At 33.2% G+C, this 22,234-nt stretch overlaps 1 protein-coding gene across 4 annotated transcripts in view; it reads left to right on the forward strand.

The window, feature by feature from the left end:
* Positions 1-22,234, forward strand: part of zgc:158464 (uncharacterized protein LOC791139 homolog) — a 116,089-nt gene that overhangs the window by 57,233 nt on the left and 36,622 nt on the right. For all 4 annotated transcript variants that reach the window (XM_051869645.1, XM_051869644.1, XM_051869643.1 and 1 more), the window contains exon 3: positions 21,821-22,033. In XM_051869645.1, coding sequence (XP_051725605.1) covers positions 21,821-22,033 — 213 coding nt within the window. The remainder of the gene's footprint in view (positions 1-21,820; positions 22,034-22,234) is intronic.

A 22,234-nucleotide genomic window follows, 5' to 3' on the forward strand; every position in this document is an offset into this window, starting at 1 on the left:
GCATGGTGGAAAATGCAAGTAAACCTTTGGATTTCGTAAGAGCTTGAACCTCTTCCTCAGCAAGAACCTCCTCCAACATTTCCTGTAATTGCAGATCAACAGTCCGAGTGAACCTCGCAGCGTTATTCTGTACAGACGTTCATCTCAGGAGTGTATCGGATGTAAATCCATCTCTCCTGCTGAAGCGTTTAAATCAAACCTGCGGATCCTGTAGTTTTCACCAGTGTGTTTGCAGCTGGATGTGGGTGTTACATAAAACATGATCTTTTTATGACATTAAAAGTGAAAATGTGAGATATTTATGACATTATGTATACAATTAAGAGAAGAAATTAATTATTAAGCATTGTTATTGACAATTTGCGACCCCAGAATGTCTTGAAAACGATCTGGAGCAGAAGTTCAGCGGACTTCCTCTTAAAACGCATGCTCTCTGATCAGGGTGAGAGAGGTCAGGTGTGTTTCCCAGCAGCAGCCATTACTCGTGTATGACGCGGCTTGTTCATTCAGAGATCTGCCACCTCAACGCTCTGGTATTTGAGCGGGCCGTCCAAAAACAACACAAGATCTTGGCAGTGGAGAGATGGGTGTGAAGGAGGCTACGCAACAATTTACATCCTCGTGTGAGATGAGCGCCGTCAACATGTGTGTGTGAAAGGAGACTGAAATACGTGCGTTTGTGCGTGTAACACTGATAATAATCATAAATGTTTCTTGATCATCAAATCATCATATTAGAATGATTTCTGAAGGATCATGTGACACTGAAGACTGGAGTAATGATGCTGAAAATTCAGCTTTGATCACAGGAATAAATTACACTTTACTATATATTCACATAGAAAACAGCTAATAATATTTCACAGTTTTTACTGTATTTTTAATCAAATGATTCCAAACTTTCAAACAGTAGTGAATATCAGTTAGGAGCTATTATTAGGTTTTAATTGATGAGCCGAGCTAATTGATCTTTCTTTCCAATATTCTAATATTCCTTCATGAAAGTTATTGAAGCTTCCCTACAGTCATTTCTTTATTTAAAAAGTGTCTTTTGTCTAGACATTTAGTAGAAGAGAAGAATTGAAACCCAATATTGTGACTGTGTTTCATGTGTCTGTAGATGTTGCTTTTGTGTGTATTGTGGTGGATCAGCAGCAGTGTGTGTGTGTGTGTGTGTGTGTGTGTGTGTCTCTGCTCTGCATGCTGAGTGCCTCAATCACAGTGATGGATTTGAACTGGAACGGGTTGATCGATCCTTATGCAGTTTGTCAGCCGGCGCTCCTGAGTCTGCGATTTCACAAGCATCTGCACATCTCTCCACGGGTCACAGTGAGAGCAGAGATCTGTAGTGTGATTCTGCAGGGCTGACTGTGCTTGAAATATATGTTTCTCACCGGCCACTAACTTTATTAGGTACACCTTGCTAGTAGCAGATTTGACCCCCTTTTGCATTGAGAACTGCCTTATTTCTTCGTGGCACAGATTTAACAAGGTGCTGGAGACATTCCTTGGAGACTTCGCTCCATATCATCCTGATATCATCACACAGTTGCTGCAGATTTATCAGCTGCACATCTATGATGTGAATCTCCTGTTCCAGCACATCACAAAGATGCTCTACTGAGATCTGGTGACTGTGAGGCCGTTTGAGTTCAGTGAACTCACTGTCATGTTCAAGACACCAGTTTGAGATGATTTCAGCTTTCTGATGTTTATAATGTTACAAAAGATATCAACATTTCAAATAAATGCTGTTCTTTCTATTCATCAAAAAATTCTGAAAAAAAAAAAAAAAGTATTGCAGTTTCCACAAAAATATGGAATGTTTTCAACATTGATAATAATCATAAATGTTTCTTGATCATCAAATTATCATATCAGAATGATTTCTGAAGGATCATGTGACACTGAAGACTGGAGTAATGATGCTGAAAATTCAGCTTTGATCACTGGAATAAATTACACTTTATTATATATTCACATAGAAAACAGCTGATTTACATTATAATAATATTTCACTGTTTTTACTGTATTTATGATTCTTGATAAATACAGCCTTGGTGAGCAGAAGAGACTTTTTCAAAATCATAAAAAAATATTATTGACCCTAAACTTTTCACTGGTTTATTTTATTTTATTTTATTTTATTTTATTTTATTTTATTTTATTTTATTTTATTTTATTTTATTTTATTTTATTTTATTTTATTTTATTTTATTTTATTTTATTTTATTTTATTAGTTTCATCCACTGTTGGACTGTAGAAAGCTCTCTGAGAGCAGATGTTAGTTTAGTTTTGTTTTATTTTATTTTATTTTATTTTATTTTATTTTATTTTATTTTATTTTATTTTATTTTATTATTATTTTATTTTATTTTATTTTCGTCCACTGTTGGACTGTAGAAAACTCTCTGAGAGCAGATGTTAATTTTGTTTTGTTTTGTTTTGTTTTATTTTATTTTATTTTATTTTATTTTATTTTATTTTATTTTATTTTATTTTATTTTATTTTATTTTATTTTATTTTATTTTATTATTATTTTATTTTATTTTATTTTCGTCCACTGTTGGACTGTAGAAAGCTCTCTGAGAGCAGATGTTAGTTTTGTTTTTGTTTTGTTTTGTTTTGATTTGTTTTTTGTTTTATTTTATTTTATTTTATTTTATTATTTTCGTCCACTGTTGGACTGTAGAAAGCTCTCTGAGAGCAGATGTTAGTTTTGTTTTTGTTTTGTTTTGTTTTGTTTTGTTTTGTTTTGTTTTGTTTTGTGTTTTGTTTTGTTTTGTTTTATTTTATTTTATTTTATTTTCGTCCACTGTTGGACTGTAGAAAGCTCTCTGAGAGCAGATGTTAGTTTTGTTTTTGTTTTGTTTTATTTTATTTTATTTTATTTTATTTTATTTTGTTTTATTATTTTCGTCCACTGTTGGACTGTAGAAAGCTCTCTGAGAGCAGATGTTAGTTTTGTTTTTGTTTTGTTTTGTTTTGTTTTGTTTTATTTTATTTTATTTTATTTTATTTTATTTTATTTTATTTTATTTTATTTTATTTTATTATTTTATTTTATTTTATTTTATTTTATTTTATTTTCGTCCACTGTTGGACTGTAGAAACCTCTCTGAGAGCAGATGTTTATTTAATTTTATTATTTTACTTTTATTTTCGTCCACTGTTGGACTGTAGAAAGCTCTCTGAGAGCAGATGTTAGTTTTGTTTTATTTTATTTTATTTTATTTTATTTTATTTTATTTTATTTTATTTTATTTTATTATTTTATTTTATTTTATTTTCGTCTACTGTTGGACTGTAGAAAGCTCTCTGAGAGCAGATGTTAGTTTTATTTTATTTTATTTTATTTTATTTTATTTTATTTTATTTTATTTTATTTTATTTTATTTTCGTCCACTGTTGGACTGTAGAAAGCTCTCTGAGAGCAGATGTTAGTTTTGTTTTATTTTGTTTTATTTTATTTTATTTTATTTTATTTTATTTTATTTTATTTTATTTTATTTTCGTCCACTGTTGGACTGTAGAAAGCTCTCTGAGAGCAGATGTTAGTTTTGTTTTATTTTGTTTTATTTTATTTTATTTTATTTTATTTTATTTTCGTCCACTGTTGGACTGTAGAAAGCTCTCTGAGAGCAGATGTTAGTTTTGTTTTATTTTATTTTATTTTATTTTATTTTATTTTATTTTATTTTATTTTATTTTATTTTATTTTATTTTATTTTATTTTATTTTCGTCCACTGTTGGACTGTAGAAAGCTCTCTGAGAGCAGATGTTAGTTTTGTTTTATTTTGTTTTATTTTATTTTATTTTATTTTATTTTATTTTATTTTATTTTCGTCCACTGTTGGACTGTAGAAAGCTCTCTGAGAGCAGATGTTGGTTTGCCAGCTCACTGTTGGCAGCAGTGTGGTTTTCTTTCGGGAAGTGATGAGTACATCTTCCCTCATTCTTCATCATCCGTTCATAATCATCGCTGTTGGCTGACGTGTTATATGTAGTAATCGCAGCGTGTGAGAGGCTGCTCGGCCTTTCTCTGCCCGTTCCTGATCTCAGACCAGCTTTAGCAAGCGCTTCATAACTTGAACTCTTTTCTGGAGCTCTTGTGTGTTCAGTATGAAAAGGCACCCTGTAAAAACATCCCGCACGGCCCGCAGCCTTCATTAGCTGTTATGTGCAGTAAAAGTAAATGGTTTGCTGACTGATGTTTGGCGCAGATTCCCGCTGTGAGAGAGGAACACGTCGCATGAGGTCTGGGAACGTGCCAGAACAGACTTTCTGCTGGCAAAGACGAGAGATCTGGGAACGAGGTAACGGCTCCTGACACATTCTAGCAGACCGACAGACTTCTGACTTTATTTAATATGTTGTTTTGCAAGATGTGATTCCGTCTCTCTATTAAAGCACACTTTCCAGGACGTTAAATCCTCGGAAAGCTCGTTAAGTTTATGCCCGGACACCTGTTGCTAAGTAAACCATTAGGCTGTTTTCCGGATTCTTAGCATTTCGAGCGAATGGCTGTTTCGGTGTGTGTGATGAGATGCTGTTACAATTAACAGTGTGAGATTTAATTACAGACCAACATTCAACAGGATGAGGTTTGGTATAGAAGCTGAACTACAACTACACTGTGTTTGATGGATAAACCTAAATCCAGTGATCAGTGTGATCCGTTCACTGGCTGGAAGCAGTTTCCAGAAATACTTCCCACATGAATCTGTGTGTGGATATTACTTTCCATTACTGTGTGATGGCATGAATCAGTAACTGTTTTAATTTAATTTAATTACATTTTTTATCTTTTTTTGGTATTTTATTATTTTTTATTGTATTTTTATTAATATTACTTTCCAGTATATTATTTTATTTCATTTTATTTTATTATCATTTTTTTTCTTTTTTTTTCTTTTAGTATTTTTTTATTCTATTTTTTATTGATATTACTTTCCGTTATTTTATTTTATTTTTTTATTTTTTTTTATTTAATATTTTTTTCAGTTTTTTTTTTTTTCTTTTGGTATTTTTTTTATTGTATTTTTGTTGATATTACTTTCCGTTATATATTATATTATATTATATTATATTATATTATATGATATTATATGATATTATATTATATTATATTATTACATTTTTATTTATGTATTTATTTTTTTTATTTAATATTTTTTCTGGGGTTTTTTTTGTTTTTTTTTATTTTGGTATTTTTATTGTATTTTTAATGATATTACTTTCCATTATTTTACCATTTTATTTATTTTATTTTATTTTTATTATTATTTTTTTTTTATTTAATATTTTTTTTCTGTTTTCTTTTCTTTTGGTATTTTTTTATTGTATTTTTGTTATTACTTTCCGTTATATTATATTATATTATATTATATTATATTATATTATATTATATTATATTATATTATATATTATATTTTTATTTATTATTTTTTTATTTAATATATTTTTTTAATTTAATAATTTTTTCAGTTTTTTTTTTTTTCTTTTGGTATTTTTTTTTATTGTGTTTTTGTTGATATTACTTTCCGTTATATATTATATTATATTATATTATATTTTATTATATTATATTATATTATATTATATTATATTATATTATATTATATTTTATTTATTTATTTATTTATTTATTATTTTTTTTAATTATTAATTATTATTGTATTTTTATTGATATTACTTTCCATTATTTTATCATTTTATTTATTTTATTTTTATTATTATTTTTTTTTTATTCAATATTTTTTTCTGTTTTTTTTTTTCTTTTGGTATTTTTTTTTATTGTATTTTTGTTGATATTAGTTTCTGTTATATTATATTATATTATATTATATTATATTATATATTATATTTTTATTTATTATTTTTTTATTTAATATATTTTTTTAATTTAATAATTTTTTCAGTTTTTTTTTTTTCTTTTGGTATTTTTTTTTATTGTGTTTTTGTTGATATTACTTTCCGTTATATATTATATTATATTATATTATATTATATTATATTATATTTTATTATATTATATTATATTATATTATATTATATTATATTATATTATATTATATTATATTATATTATATTATATTATATTATATTATATTATATTTTATTTATTTATTTATTTATTTATTATTTTTTTTAAATTATTAATTATTATTGTATTTTTATTGATATTACTTTCCATTATTTTATCATTTTATTTATTTTATTTTTATTATTTTTTTTTTTTATTCAATATTTTTTTCTGTTTTTTTTTTTCTTTTGGTATTTTTTTTATTGTATTTTTGTTGATATTAGTTTCTGTTATATTATATTATATTATATTATATTATTTTATATTATATTTTTATTTATTTATTTATTATTTTTTAGCTGTTTGATTTTTATTTAATTTTTTTTTTCTTTTGGTATTTTTATTGTATTTTTATTGATATTACTTTCCGTTATTTTATCATTTTATTTTTTATTTTATTTTATATTTTATTTTACTTTAATATTTATTCATTAATTCGTTAAGTCATTTTAAACGACGTGTTTCTGAAATGCTAGGACTTCACTTGTTTAATTAAACACAAGTGTTGAGGAGAATCATGCAGTCACATACTACCAAAATATTTATTGTCACACATTTCATACTGTTTAACATGCTTTCAAAGACCGTATGCAGTGAGAGCTGTAGTGTTCTGGAGTCAGTGTTAGTTGTCAGGCTGACTGAGATGCTGAAACAACAGAGTCTTAGAGGAATTACTGCGTCTCCTTTCCATTCGTTTCATCAGTTCTTTAGCGCTGTAGGTCGTGACACTGTTTCTCTGTTTCCATTAAAGTATATTTCATGTCTCCCGTTTGAAAAAGGGAACGTCTGACCGTCAGACCGAAGTGCATACATCACGCTGGTGTATATTAAAGACGGTGGTAATTAATGCTAATCTCTGAGAGTTATTGGCACGGCAGCAGTGATGTAACCTCCGTCTCAAAGCTGTGAGCTAAAATCATTAGTCTTAATCTCTGCTGGAGTCACACTAATGCCGTATCAATCACCGGGTTAAACTCCGCTCACTTTCAGCCTGAAAAGTGTACGTTTGAGTGTCTTTTAGAGGCTTCAGTTTCTCCTGAAGCTCTGAACAGAAGATGTCACATTCAGATTTTGCCTCAGCAGATTTGATGTCAAACCTTACGTAAGCATTTGTCCTGAAATGCGATGCATCGATTGAACGGATCTTCTTCATGCGTGAAGGTGTTGTGTGTGGCGTCCTCGTCTCTCTCTGCAGTGTGTTTGTTTTCTCGTGTGTCGACGGATAATCCTGGTTCAGTGTATCTCTGGCTCACGCTGGGCTCCTCAGACTCTCACTGCATTCATCGATCTGAACACACAGCTGGGGCTCTTTGTGATGTGAGGAAAACTTGCGTTACACATTAATCACACATCAAATCTAATCCCTGACATTATCAGCGGCAAAGAGATCTCAGCGTGAGACACTGATCTTCACTGAAAACTTAAGAATAAACATTTTACTTTTTACATTCAAATATATTTATGCTATATTATATTTAGCTATGCTAGTTTCATGTTATTATTTTTATTTATTTATTTGTTTGTTTTTATGTATTTTCATTTTTTTATTTTTATTTTTTTTAAATGTATTTTTATTTAATTTATTTATTTTAATTTATATTTTTTTTTACTTTTGTTTATTTTTATTTTTACATTTATTTAATTAATTTATACATATATATATATATTTGCTTTCAAATATATTTATGCACTGCCCACTAAACTGACAAATCATTTCATACATAGCTTCATATTTATTTTTATTTGTTTGTTTTTATCTATTTTTAAAATGTATTTTATTTTCATTTTTTTATTTTATATATATATATATATATATATATATATATATATATATATGTGTTTTTTTTAAATATAGTTTTGTGAATTTATTTATTTTCATTTCTATTTTCAATTTTTTATTTAATTTATTTTGTTTTTTAAATGTAGATTTATTTAATTTAAGTTATTTTCATTTTTTTTACTTTTGTTTATTTTTTTACGTTAATTTATTTTTATTTTTTATATTATTTATTTTTATTTTTATGTATTTATATTTATGTATATTACTGTATCGCTCAAAGTTCATCTTTAAACACTAATAATTTAATAACACCATTACATTTTTATCTTTAGCAAAATATCAATTTTTCATACAGTACACTTACATTTTTTTCGATGCTTTTCAAGTGATTATTTTTAGTTTTAGTGCTTTTATTTTACATTTATTTAGCCAATACAGTATAGAAGTCTTAACATCCACAGATATTATAACATGAACATAATTCCAGCATCATCGTTGCAGCTGGGATGTTAATATCCTGTTATTTAGTTTATTAATGGCATGCAGATTCCCCCAAAAGAGAACAGTTTTTACTCTAAAATGAAGTGTGAACATGTTTCAGGCGGGCAGGACTGCAGTATTCCCTGGATTCAGTGTTCAGTGTGTGTTTGTGAGCTGTGGATGTGTGTGTCTGCAGGTATGAGTCTGATTTTAGTTCCCCTGTCGCCTTTCTTTAACACAAACTGAATAAGTGTGCTATTTCAGGCCTTTATGTAGCCATACATCGCTGTTTAATGTTCTGCTGACTGCGCTAAATTCTTTAACTCCGTAAAACTGTGTGAATCGAGTCCTGTGGGCTTTTCAGTCGGCCATTAAATTCAGACGCCTATTAGACGACAGCCCAAACACGCTCCAGCTCTGGTTTTAGAACGCAGCAGCACTTTTATCTGTTTTTCCCTTTACTTTTTTCAATAATGGCACTGATGGAGAAAAATGTGCAACATGTTTCTGCATCAGGCCTTCTGATGAACCAACACAACAAACACGTCCGCAGCAGTAAACAGTGTTGATTGAAACAGTAAAAATGATTCAAATTCGACGACAGTAGCTATTTATTACAATGCATTTGCTGAAGCATCATGAAATAAGTGTATATACAGTACAATAACAAAAGCACATAACAGAAATACTAAAAATTAACATGAAAAATAAAAATATAAGAATAAAAGCTTAATAAAACTAACACTGCAACAGATATGTACAAATACTGCGCATGACTGACTCATTTTATTGGTAGGAAATGACTCAGTTTCTGTGTTTATACTGAATCATTTTCACTGTTTTGGCTCTGCATCATTTGCATGTTTTTGGTGATATATTGTTCATGAATCATGATTTTCCATGTTCCTCCTTCTGTTTGAGAAACACTCATCTATGTAGGCTGACTTTAACGAGATCCGCTCCAGCTCTCTGATTGGACAATCGTGCGTTTTCTTTCCAACGCCAAATAGTTTGTGGGACGTTTCATTCGTCTCAGAAAACATCATCCTCTGGGTTTTGTCAGGCAATACATTCAGGAGATTATCAGATTATCTCTTAATACACGAACACACGCTTTCTTTTGTGAAGGGGGAAATCTTTATCAGCACTCTCATACTTGAGTAAACCAAAATGGGGAGAGATTTTTTCACAACAGCTTCTTCATTAAGACGAACGCAGACGAACATCTGACTCATATTTGCGCAGCTGTTTGAGGCTCGAGTCATTTGATATCGGTTGCTGCTCTTTGCTTCTCCTCAGGATGGAGATTGATGGAAACCCCACATTAGCAGTGTGTGGGTCGAGTAAAGAACATCGAGTGTGTGTGTGTGTGCCTGCATCAGCTCTAATGGGCTGTTGACCCTCAGCAGGACGAGGGTCGAGTGGTCATTCATCACTAGATCATCCAGCCGGCTAGATTAGCCATCAAACTGGCATACGAGTCCAGGAGCACCTCGTCTCTCTCTCTCTCTCTCTCTCTCTCTCCCTCCCAGCGTTGGCTGAACTCTGATTGCACCGAGCTCCAGTTTTATCTTCACAGCAGAACAAAAGGCTCAGTCGCTGCTGCTGCTGCGAGACAGACTGGATTCAGACAGCTGATGTGTGAGACTGGATCTGTCTGTGATGTTTTATTTCATAACAGAATCTTCAGAGGTTACGCCTGTCACTCAGAAGTAAAAATAAAAAAATAAAAAATGACCTAACATGAAACTAAAGCGCTTCTCATCCAGAAAATGACTGAAGAAAACGACTCAGCGTTTAAAGGTCATTTCTGATGACTGACAGCGCAGAGTTTACTGGTGTTTTGACGTGTCGGTGCTCTCTTACTGTTGCTTGTTTGAACAGCGCATTTGTGTATTTACCGCAAAAGTGTTTCTGATCATTTTACTGTAATTTACCAGGATTGATGTGTGAAAGGGGCTATTAGTTGCACATTTTTTGTTTGTATTTTTGGATGCAAATTGTAAAAATCTTATAAATGTAGTCAAATATGAAGGAAAAACAAAATTATAGTCTCTTCTGCTCATCAATGCTGCTTTTATTTGATCAAAAATACAGTAAAAATTGTGAAATATTATTCCAATGTAAATCAGCTGTTTTCTATGTGAATATATAGTAAAGTGTAATTTATTCCTGTGATCAAAGCTGAATTTTCAGCATCATTACTCCAGTCTTCAGTGTCACATGATCCTTCAGAAATCATTCTAATATGATGATTTGATGATCAAGAAACATTTATGATTATTATCAATGTTGAAAACAGTTCATATTTTTGTGGAAACCGTCATACACTTTATTTTTCCTCTGTTAAATGAAAACACACACACCGAAAAGCAGGTCAACACTCTTGTGTTTAATGCGTCCTGATATTGTTTTTCCCTCCATTTTTTTCTTGTCTTGTCAGTAGCGAGGTGATGCGTGCTGCTGGACAGACTGTGTTTCAGACAGCGTTCTCATTAATCTTGTGTTAATGAGCCTTCATGCAGGTTCTAACGAGCTGTAATTGCTGTTTGGTCCTGGCTGGAATCAATGCTGCTGTCCAGCCAGTGGCCACAGTGGAGACTCATTTGCATACTGACACACACACACACACACAGACACAGACACAGACACACACACACACACACACACACACACACACACACACACACACACACACACACACACAGACACAGAGCCTTGCTCATGTTTTTAGTGTCCTAGATTCCCTCAGTCTCTCTTTCACACACACACACACACAAGCATTTTATTTAGGAAATTATTCATTCACAGTCTTGATGAAGAGTTTGATCTGGATGGATCAGGTTGAGGACATTATCAGACGATTACTGATGATCATTAAAGTCAATCTTTATACTGATTTTGTTTATAAATGTAGAGATGTTCTGAAAGAAAACTGCTTAGAAGTACAGATATGTCAGAGCTGTGGTGCAGTGATGAGTTCACACAGTTCTTACACAGCCTTGGTGCTCATGTGGGTGATGCAGGTTCGAGTCTGGGCTCCTGCAGTGGGTCCCAATCACAAATGTTTTTTTTGTTTTTTGTTTTCAAAATCCCAAAAAGACTTTTTAGGAATGCTCCTTTTTCCCTTAAGATTGTTTAAGGGGTCATGACATGAGAAATCAAATTTTCCTTGCTTTTGGCATATAAGAGGTCTTTGTATCATTATTACATCCTGCAAGTAGAAAAATGCCTTTTATTTCTAAATTATGACATTTTATAATATAATAGTCATACTAACATTATAAGTGCACCTCAGGAAACATTATAAAATAATAAAAAAAAAAATCCATTTCATGACCCCTTTAATAACTCTTTCACCTCAGGGGGCGCTGTTATACAGAATCCAGATCAAAACACAGGTGAAGAAGAAGCAGAAACAAGTGATAGAAGCATTGCTGACGCTCATGTGAAATAACACGATCATCAAACATTAAACAGCATATACATCAAAACTGCCTGACGTTACTGAATGAAATGAAGAGGAAACACGACTGAAGCTTTGAGGTGTGGATGGACTCGATCTACTCCATTTGTGTTTGATCATCGCTCTGAATCCCATCCGGACAAAGTCCTTGACAAAAATGTGGCTTTTTTTTTTTTTTCTCTTAAAAATGTTGCTTTTTAAATGAAACTAATGCTGGGTACACACTAAAAGATTTTTACAATCTTACAAGATTTTCAAAATGTGAGAGACCACAAACATGAGGACAAAAAATCCTAGATTTAACCGTTTGCTCCTATAGTGTGTGCCGTGACGTCCCGACGGTGAACACGTTGTGTAAACACTCGTGCAGAAAAATCTCAAGATAATCTGTAGAACCATCAAGATAATCGGGACATTACCTAGGATTGTCAGAAGGGGAGAAATCTGCCCAAAATCAGCCCGATTATCTTGTGGTGTGTACCCAGCATTACTCACGTTCAAGTGTTGATAAAAAAAGAATGCATGAAGCTAGAATATTTTTGTTTGTTAGTTTGTTTAAAAGCAGACTGTCTGTTCGTTCTTTTCATTTATCGACTGTTCAGAATCAGATATTCATACAACTAAATATTCCAGTGGTCATGAAAGTTTTGTGAAAATCATCAAAAATGCTAGTGCTGGCTGGCAACTTAAAAAAAAAAATGCTGGCAGGGAAAGAGTTAATAAATAAATAAAATTCTTGAAAAAATAAAAATTGTAAATTATCATCCATGTATCAACCCAGTCATTTAATTATTTCATTCAGTCTGGCGAATGAAAAATTAAAATGCACCCAATATTTAACTTTTTCCTGTTTTTTCTGTATGCAACAAAAAATTAAAGCTGACATTTTTCACCACAAAACTGAAAATCTAATAAAGAAAGCCCAAATGAAATAAATCAATGTTCTTTAATTTTCTTTCTTTATTTTTCATTTTCCCCACTGTGTTTTGTCCTGCTGCCCTGTATTCATGCTTTGAGTGAAAAGAAAATAACCATCTTTTAATTTTTTGTGCGTACAGAAGAACAAAATAGTGATTTCTTTTTTTTTTTTTTCATTTGCTAGAATGGAATAATCTCAAGCTCACACTTGTTTTAAATCTCAGAAGGTGAACTTATTGGGTTGTTTCATATATTAACCATTACAACATCATACTTGATATGATACATTTTTACTATATACAGTATTTTTATTTTATAATCTAGGCATATCACTGTTGTCTGCTTTTCCTCTGCGGCTGTTTTTATATGTTTGGAAACAACATCAACTTCTGTTTGTTGAGGAACGTCTCTGCGCTTCCACTGGTCTCTGGTCCGTCCCTCTTCCTCCTCCTCGTTTCATGTCCATCTATTTTTCTTCCTTTGACACAGACACTGTAATAGAGTCAATCCTCATATGTCAGTGGTCTGCGAGAAGAGATATTTCTGCACATCTCGGCCTTTGGCTCTGTAAAGGAACACACACACACACACACACACACACACTCTGTCAGATGCCAGTTTATTTCTCTGCATGTCAGGATCTAATTATCTTCAGCACCGCGGCCGTTCACCCACAATGCACCAGCTTTCTGTTGCAGCTGTTAAGTTTTTTTCCGAAAACATTGTTGTAAATGCCTCACACATTTCTCGTTAAACAACTCTCACAGCATGTTGCTAAACTAAGTCTCTTAAACACACACTCTCGCTGACATGAATGCATTCACGCACATGCAAATGTGTGCATGTGTACGCTCACTCACACACACACACACACACCACAAAGAGCCCAGATCCAAAATACCCTCTCGCTCCAGCCCACGGATGCAGTGAGTTTCGATGCAGGCAGTTTTTCTGTGGCGCTGACCACACTAGCTTGGCACGGTGGACGGTACACGGGCCAGAAGAGTGAATGGAGGATGGACAGCAGGAATGGACGAGTGTGTGTGTGTGTGTGTGTGTCATAATGTTGGCAGCAGTGAGCTGGAGTGTGTTGGGACTGAACCGGAGGACTGTGTTGCTCTCGGCTGTAAGACAGAGATAATGCAGGCAGGCAGACGGCTGGTGTAAATGTGGCACAGACAGGCGTTTCTGTCGGTTGTAAGTGTTTCAAATGTTGGTTAGTTTCAAATCAGACCATGATGAGGTTGTTGGAAGCTCTCACTTTCTTACAAGTCTTCACAATTCCTCTCTGTAGTATTGATAGGATGATCAAGTGTGGTTAGGGTTAGGTGTTGAACATACTGTATATATTCATCTTTTTCCAGTTTTCATGCATTTATATGTACATGTATAAGTGAATTCTGTTTTTAGCACAACAATACAGTATGATTAACTGTTTAGCCTTTCAATGATAAGAAATATGTTGCTCTAATGTACTTTTTCAACTGTATATCTTGCATTTGTTTGAGTCTAACAGATACAGATTGCTGTCAGATTACAGTCATCATTATTTATGCTGTTTTAATAACTATTTTGTTGCGTGAGCTCAACCTGTATTTTATTACATTTCAAGGAAAAGAAAAAGAATGCCACTTCAGTTAATCAGTTTATAGATTATATTACTTAAAATGATTTATGATTGTTGTCAAATCCGTCACACAAATATACTTCTTTTCGCCAACTGTTGCAAATCAATCCAGTACTAATATAATGCAGTATATATATATTTTGGACGCTGCCGATGACAGACATAAGACCGTAAGCATTTGATATCAGTGAAATGTCCCTTTGGCAGAGATCATAGACAGCATTGAGCTGCAGGAGGAGATTTGTTTGTTTGCTGTGTTTGATGTTTGCACCCACAATGCCCTGCAGGAGAAAGAACGGGAACAGTGTTGAAGGGCTTTACAGTAATAATGTATTCAGATGACTGTAAAGGTGAGGGGAGCAGGTGTGACCTGTTGCAGAGCTTGAGCTAATGTGATGATTTAATCCGAAACCACACACACACACACACACACACACACACACACACACACACACACACACACACACTGCTGTATTCATGTGCCGGAGGACTTGGCTGACATAGAGCAGGTTTTTTAAAATTTCCAGCCAGTAACATCTTATTTTCTGCCTCTTAGGGGATTAAGTTGTTTCCATATGAGCCGGAGGTAACGGAGAGGTGAGGAAGCGTGAATCTGGAGGGATGATAAAGAGGAAGTGCAGACTGCTGACATGTAATGTAAAACCTGGAGCATGTAGTTACAGCTGAATAAAATGTGACTTGAATCAAAATTATTGATGTCGTCAGTATGTGAAAGTTACTCTGGCGTGCAGGATTTTTCACTCGGCTGTTTCATCGACATGGAATGAGAGCCAGAAAACCAGCCCTGCGGCAGTGATTACAGCTTCACATTTCCTGAAGAAAATATGAGTGATGATGGCTGTGCAAACTATATCTATCTATCTATCTATCTCTGTCTGTCTGTCTGTCTGTCTGTCTATCAATCAATTATACTCGATCAATCAATCATGGAAGCTTGTTTCCACCACTAAATAAAAAATAATATATTAAAGGTAATTTCAACTTTTTATCTCAGAATTGCGAGATATAAAGTCAGAATTGCGAGTTATAAAGTCAGAATTGCGAGATATAAAGTCAGAATTGCGTGATATAAAGTCAGAATTGGGAGTTATAAAGTCAGAATTGCGTGATATAAAGTCAGAATTGGGAGTTATAAAGTCAGAATTGTGAAAATATAAAGTCAGAATTGCGAGATATAAAGTCAGAATTGCGAGATATAAAGTCAGAATTGCGAGATATAAAGTCAGAATTGCGTGATATAAAGTCAGAATTGCGAGTTATAAAGTCAGAATTGCGTGATATAAAGTCAGAATTGCGTGATATAAAGTCAGAATTGCGAGTTATAAAGTCAGAATTGCGAAAATATAAAGTCAGAATTGCGTGATATAAAGTCAGAATTGCGAGTTATAAAGTCAGAATTGCGAGTTATAAAGTCAGAATTGCATGTTATAAAGTCAGAATTGCGTGATATAAAGTCAGAATTGCGAGTTATAAAGTCAGAATTGTGAGACATAAAATCAGAATTGCGAGTTACAAAGCCAGAATTGTGTGATATAAAGTCAGAATTGCGTGATATAAAGTCAGAATTGCGAGTTATAAAGTCAGAATTGCGTGATATAAAGTCAGAATTGCGTGATATAAAGTCAGAATTGCGAGTTATAAAGTCAGAATTGCGAGTTATAAAGTCAGAATTGCGTGATATAAAGTCAGAATTGCGTGATATAAAGTCAGAATTGCGAGTTATAAAGTCAGAATTGTGAGACATAAAATCAGAATTGCGAGTTACAAAGCCAGAATTGTGTGATATAAAGTCAGAATTGCGTGATATAAAGTCAGAATTGCGAGTTATAAAGTCAGAATTGCGTGATATAAAGTCAGAATTGCGTGATATAAAGTCAGAATTGCGAGTTATAAAGTCAGAATTGCGAGTTACAAAGCCAGAATTGTGTGATATAAAGTCAGAATTGCGTGATATAAAGTCAGAATTGTGAGTTATAAAGTCAGAATTGCGTGATATAAAGTCAGAATTGCGTGATATAAAGTCAGAATTGCGAGTTATAAAGTCAGAATTGCGAGTTATAAAGTCAGAATTGCGTGATATAAAGTCAGAATTGCGTGATATAAAGTCAGAATTGCGAGTTATAAAGTCAGAATTGCGAGTTATAAAGTCAGAATTGTGTGATATAAAGTCAGAATTGTGAGTTATAAAGTCAGAATTGCGAGTTATAAAGTCAGAATTGCGAGATATAAAGTCAGAATTGCGTGATATAAAGTCAGAATTGCGAGTTATAAAGTCAGAATTGCGAGTTATAAAGTCAGAATTGCGTGATATAAAGTCAGAATTGCGTGATATAAAGTCAGAATTGCGTGATATAAAGTCAGAATTGCGAGTTATAAAGTCAGAATTGTGAGTTATAAAGTCAGAATTGTGTGATATAAAGTCAGAATTGCGAGTTATAAAGTCAGAATTGCGAGTTATAAAGTCAGAATTGCGAGATATAAAGTCAGAATTGCGAGATATAAAGTCAGAATTGTGTGATATAAAGTCAGAATTGCGAGATATAAAGTCAGAATTGCGAGATATAAAGTCAGAATTGCGTGATATAAAGTCAGAATTGCGTGATATAAAGTCAGAATTGCGAGTTATAAAGTCAGAATTGCATGTTATAAAGTCAGAATTGCGTGATATAAAGTCAGAATTGCGAGTTATAAAGTCAGAATTGCATGTTATAAAGTCAGAATTGCGTGATATAAAGTCAGAATTGCGAGTTATAAAGTCAGAATTGTGAGACATAAAATCAGAATTGCGAGTTACAAAGCCAGAATTGTGTGATATAAAGTCAGAATTGCGTGATATAAAGTCAGAATTGCGAGTTATAAAGTCAGAATTGTGAGTTATAAAGTCAGAATTGCGTGATATAAAGTCAGAATTGCGAGTTATAAAGTCAGAATTGCGAGTTATAAAGTCAGAATTGCGTGATATAAAGTCAGAATTGCGTGATATAAAGTCAGAATTGCGTGTTATAAAGTCAGAATTGCATGTTATAAAGTCAGAATTGCGTGATATAAAGTCAGAATTGCGAGTTATAAAGTCAGAATTGTGAGACATAAAATCAGAATTGCGAGTTACAAAGCCAGAATTGTGTGATATAAAGTCAGAATTGCGTGATATAAAGTCAGAATTGCGAGTTATAAAGTCAGAATTGTGAGTTATAAAGTCAGAATTGCGTGATATAAAGTCAGAATTGCGTGATATAAAGTCAGAATTGCGAGTTATAAAGTCAGAATTGCGAGTTATAAAGTCAGAATTGCGTGATATAAAGTCAGAATTGCGTGATATAAAGTCAGAATTGCGAGTTATAAAGTCAGAATTGCGAGTTATAAAGTCAGAATTGTGTGATATAAAGTCAGAATTGTGAGTTATAAAGTCAGAATTGCGAGTTATAAAGTCAGAATTGCGAGATATAAAGTCAGAATTGCGTGATATAAAGTCAGAATTGCGAGTTATAAAGTCAGAATTGTGAGTTATAAAGTCAGAATTGCGTGATATAAAGTCAGAATTGTGAGTTATAAAGTCAGAATTGCGAGTTATAAAGTCAGAATTGCGAGATATAAAGTCAGAATTGCGAGATATAAAGTCAGAATTGTGTGATATAAAGTCAGAATTGCGAGATATAAAGTCAGAATTGCGAGATATAAAGTCAGAATTGCGTGATATAAAGTCAGAATTGCGTGATATAAAGTCAGAATTGCGAGTTATAAAGTCAGAATTGCGAGTTATAAAGTCAGAATTGTGTGATATAAAGTCAGAATTGCGAGTTATAAAGTCAGAATTGTGAGTTATAAAGTCAGAATTGTGTGATATAAAGTCAGAATTGTGAGATATAAAGTCAGAATTGTGAGTTATAAAGTCAGAATTGTGAGTTATAAAGTCAGAATTGCGAGATATAAAGTCAGAATTGCGAGATATAAAGTCAGAATTGCGAGATATAAAGTCAGAATTGCGAGTTATAAAGTCAGAATTGCGAGTTATAAAGTCAGAATTGCGAGATATAAAGTCAGAATTGTGAGTTATAAAGTCAGAATTGTGAGTTACCCTTTCTGTTTTTAGATGATAAGAGGATCATTACATAACGTTCATGTTTGGGAGCAGTGTTTGAGGTGTGAGTGGTTTTGAGGTCTGGGATCTTCAAGATGAAGGTCAGTGTTGAGCTTTGATTCCCTCAGTCTGTCACGATCATCAGACCACCCAGCCTCCTCTCACACACAGACAGTGGGTGGCCAACATGTGTGCATGTGTGTGAATGCCGCGTTGCCGTTTGACCTTTGATCCCTGAACTGTTGCAGACGTGAAGACTGAAAGGGCACAAACTCCTTGACTGGATTCGGTTCCGCTGGATCCTGGTAATTATCGTTATGTGCTCCGGCAGATACACCCATTTGTCCAAACAGCAGTAACATGCCCAGACGAGTGCAGGGAGGCAGGAAGTGTGAAAAGGAGAGTTGCAGCCGTGTCTGCATGAGATCATGTAAGCCTGTACCTTTGAGTTCTTAAGACACAATCCTGCACTTCAGGCTGGCCGGTGATTATTTAAGCCTCTCTGACTGTTACTCTGGTAATGCCATACTGCTTTTGGTACTTTTTTTTTTGTACATTGTTGGTGTTTTCAAAGTCATTTGGTTGTAAAATGTCTTATAGCTGCACATGCATGAAGAGTTAGTGATGCACCGAAATGAGATTTTTTTTTTTTTTTGCAGAAACCGAAAGTTTTAATTTAGCAGATTTTGAAAAAAGATTAATAATGTAATACTAACCCAAAAACTAAGTTGTACAAGCATTTAAGTTGCGCATAAGGCAGTTTTTATATCAACTTTTTGATAATAGAATTGTTTCTTTTCACAATTTGTCAAGTGTCATTGCATTATTATCACAAATAAAACAGTTGACTCCAAACACAACCACACAATATGCTTATAAAATCTTAAATAATAATAATAAAGGCTGAAGATGTCAATTTTCCTAGGCAGGACATAATTTTTGGCCACTACTGTACCTTCTGATGTTCATTCATGTTTATTTGATGCTGTATCTAATAGTAAACTACATTTATTGTGTGAATTTCATTATAAAACTGACAGAATTTGAAAGCTGAGACTCTGTTTCATATCAAAAGTAACAAAGCACAAAGATTATTGTGATTATTGGATGACAGGTGCTTCAAATAATGTTTAGTGAAGCAAAAAAACAGCATAGACTGAAAGATTGATCTTGAGATTTAAGAATCCATATTGGTATCGATTGAAAACAAGAAATCGATATCGTCGGCCCAGCGCTAGTGTCCACACAGCTGACATGTTTACCTGTTGTAGTCTATCCACGTTGTGTGCAAGAAATAGACACTGACACAGTCAAAACACGCCATCTGGGATTGTTTCGATCAATGATTTTGCCCTCCAAAGCTATTTCAGCCAAAACTGGAAATTGTTGTTTGGTCGCCAAAATCTTGTTGTATCACCACTTAAGAGTATAATGTAAGGAGCGAGGCTTATATGAAGATCTCTCTCCCTCTGTAGTCTCTACACTTTTCTCATTTTTCCGCAAGAGCTCCCTTGAGCAGAGAGGCAATTATGCAGCGGTGTGGTGTTATATTTCATTCCATGAGCGTCTCTACATTATACCATACCATTAGGACCGGCTGCTAACAGCTTCATGCCACCCCAGAGAAGGAGAGAGAGAGAGAGAGAGAGGGAGGGGGGAATGCCATCGGTTTTAGAGAGAGGGATTGAGAAACTGCTATCTGTTGATCAAGGGTGCATACTGGAGTGACGCTGTGATTTCTGTGTTTTGTAGTGAAGGGTAACATATATATATATATATGGAGTCCAGTTTCCAGTGACCCCTGGAGGATTAGGACGGAGCTACGGTTTTGAAGGCTGCAAGACTAACTGTTGATCGTTCTACGGTTTATAGAATTGTGATACAGCAGAATTTGAGTATGGAGGTTGACCAGTGTTCATTAAACAAATTAAGCCTCCAACAACTAATCAATAAAATTGGTAATGATCGACAACCAATTTGATTATCAGGTAGTCACACCTGCATACTGTGCACAACTAATTGATAAAATTGATAATGAAAATAATTGGCAACTAATTTGATTATCGATTAATTGCACCTGCATGCTGTGCACAACTAAAAGATAAAATCAATAATGTAAATCAAAAACAAATTTGATTATCAATTAATCACATCTAATAGATAAAATTAATAATCAAAGTAAACAACTAATTGGATTATCGATCAACCACATCTAAATGCTGTACACAAATAACTGATAAAATTGATAATGAAAATAATCTGCAACTAATTTGATTATCGATTAATCGCATCTAAATGCTGTGAACAAGTAATCGATAAAACCAGTAATGAAAATAATCGGCAAATAATTGGATTATCGATTAATCACATCTAAATGTTGTGAACAACTAAATGATAAAAGCAATAATGAAAATAATCGGCAATTAATTTGATTATTGATTAATTGTATCTAAATGCCATGTACAATTAATCAATAAAATTGATAATTAAAATAATCAACAACTAATTGGATTATCGATTAATCGCACCTGCATGCTGTGCACAACTAATTGATAAAAGCAATAATGAAAATAATCGACAACTAATTTATTGATTAATCGCATCTGTGCACATAAGATATGTGTATATGGAAAACACAATAGATTAGGAGCAGATAATTCTGACTTTGCTGTGTTAAATACTCATTTTATTGAATGTTAAATGTATGTTTAGAATTCTAGCTGTAAACAAGTAGTTGTATTTTTATGAGAGCAGTAAATGCAAAGCGACTGTAATAAATGGAATATAATTACTATATACAGATCTGTGTTATCCATTTGTGCTTTTGTTTTGCTTTATTATATTGGACAAGTTTTAAAATGTATATTTATATTTTAAATCTTTTTGCACATAATGTATAGCATAGCAGGCAAAATGTAATAACTTTTATTTAAAATCAACAAACATCCTGCATTATTCCAGATCCACAGGTTCCAGTGCTGCTGGATACAGTCAGGCTGATCTCTGGTCGATCTCCAGCTGGTCTCTGTTGTGTTCAGATGAGACTCCCGGGGCGTTTCATAGCTGGTTCCTCTGAACACTGCAGGTCTCACTGTTAAACACTGCATGTTTAGGTGCTTTGAGCTTGTTTTGGTTCATTTGAATGAAGCTTTTAAGCACTTAACATGAAAAAAACTTGAATGCATAATGAAACGGTCTGAAATGGGCACCCTGCAGCTAAATGACAGGAAACTTTGGAAAAAGAAATGCTGGAATTTGACTGAAAATTTGTCAATCAATTTGTATAAAATTGTTTACTAGTCTATCTTTGTAATAACCAGGCAATGATCTTAACACAGTCTTCTACTCTCTTCATGTGGCAGAAATTCGAGGTGGTCGAGCTCCTAAAGACGGTCCGGTTCGGCAGCTACCTCTATACGACACTCCGTACGAGCCGGAGGAGAACGGAGGAGATCCGGACGGATCCGGTCTGTGTTCTCGTGAGAGCAGATTACCGCAGGACGACGAGAGGCCGCCGGAGGAGTACGATCAGCCCTGGGAGTGGAAGAAAGACCGCATATCTAAAGCCTTCGCAGGTTTGGCCTGTTTGATTCGCTCTGTATGTGTGTGTGATTTTGTTTTTCCAATGGATTCCTTAAAAGTGATTCAAAATACTGAACAGTCACTTTCTCAAACATAACTGGTCATGTGCCTGGTTATGTTGGCTGAGGTGGGCAATGTTGGGGAGTTACTAACTAAAAGTAGTGATGCTACTAACTTGACTGCATTTGTCTGTT

This window comes from Ctenopharyngodon idella, chromosome 18, assembly GCF_019924925.1.
Source record: "Ctenopharyngodon idella isolate HZGC_01 chromosome 18, HZGC01, whole genome shotgun sequence".
NCBI classification, from domain to species: Eukaryota; Metazoa; Chordata; class Actinopteri; order Cypriniformes; family Xenocyprididae; genus Ctenopharyngodon; species Ctenopharyngodon idella.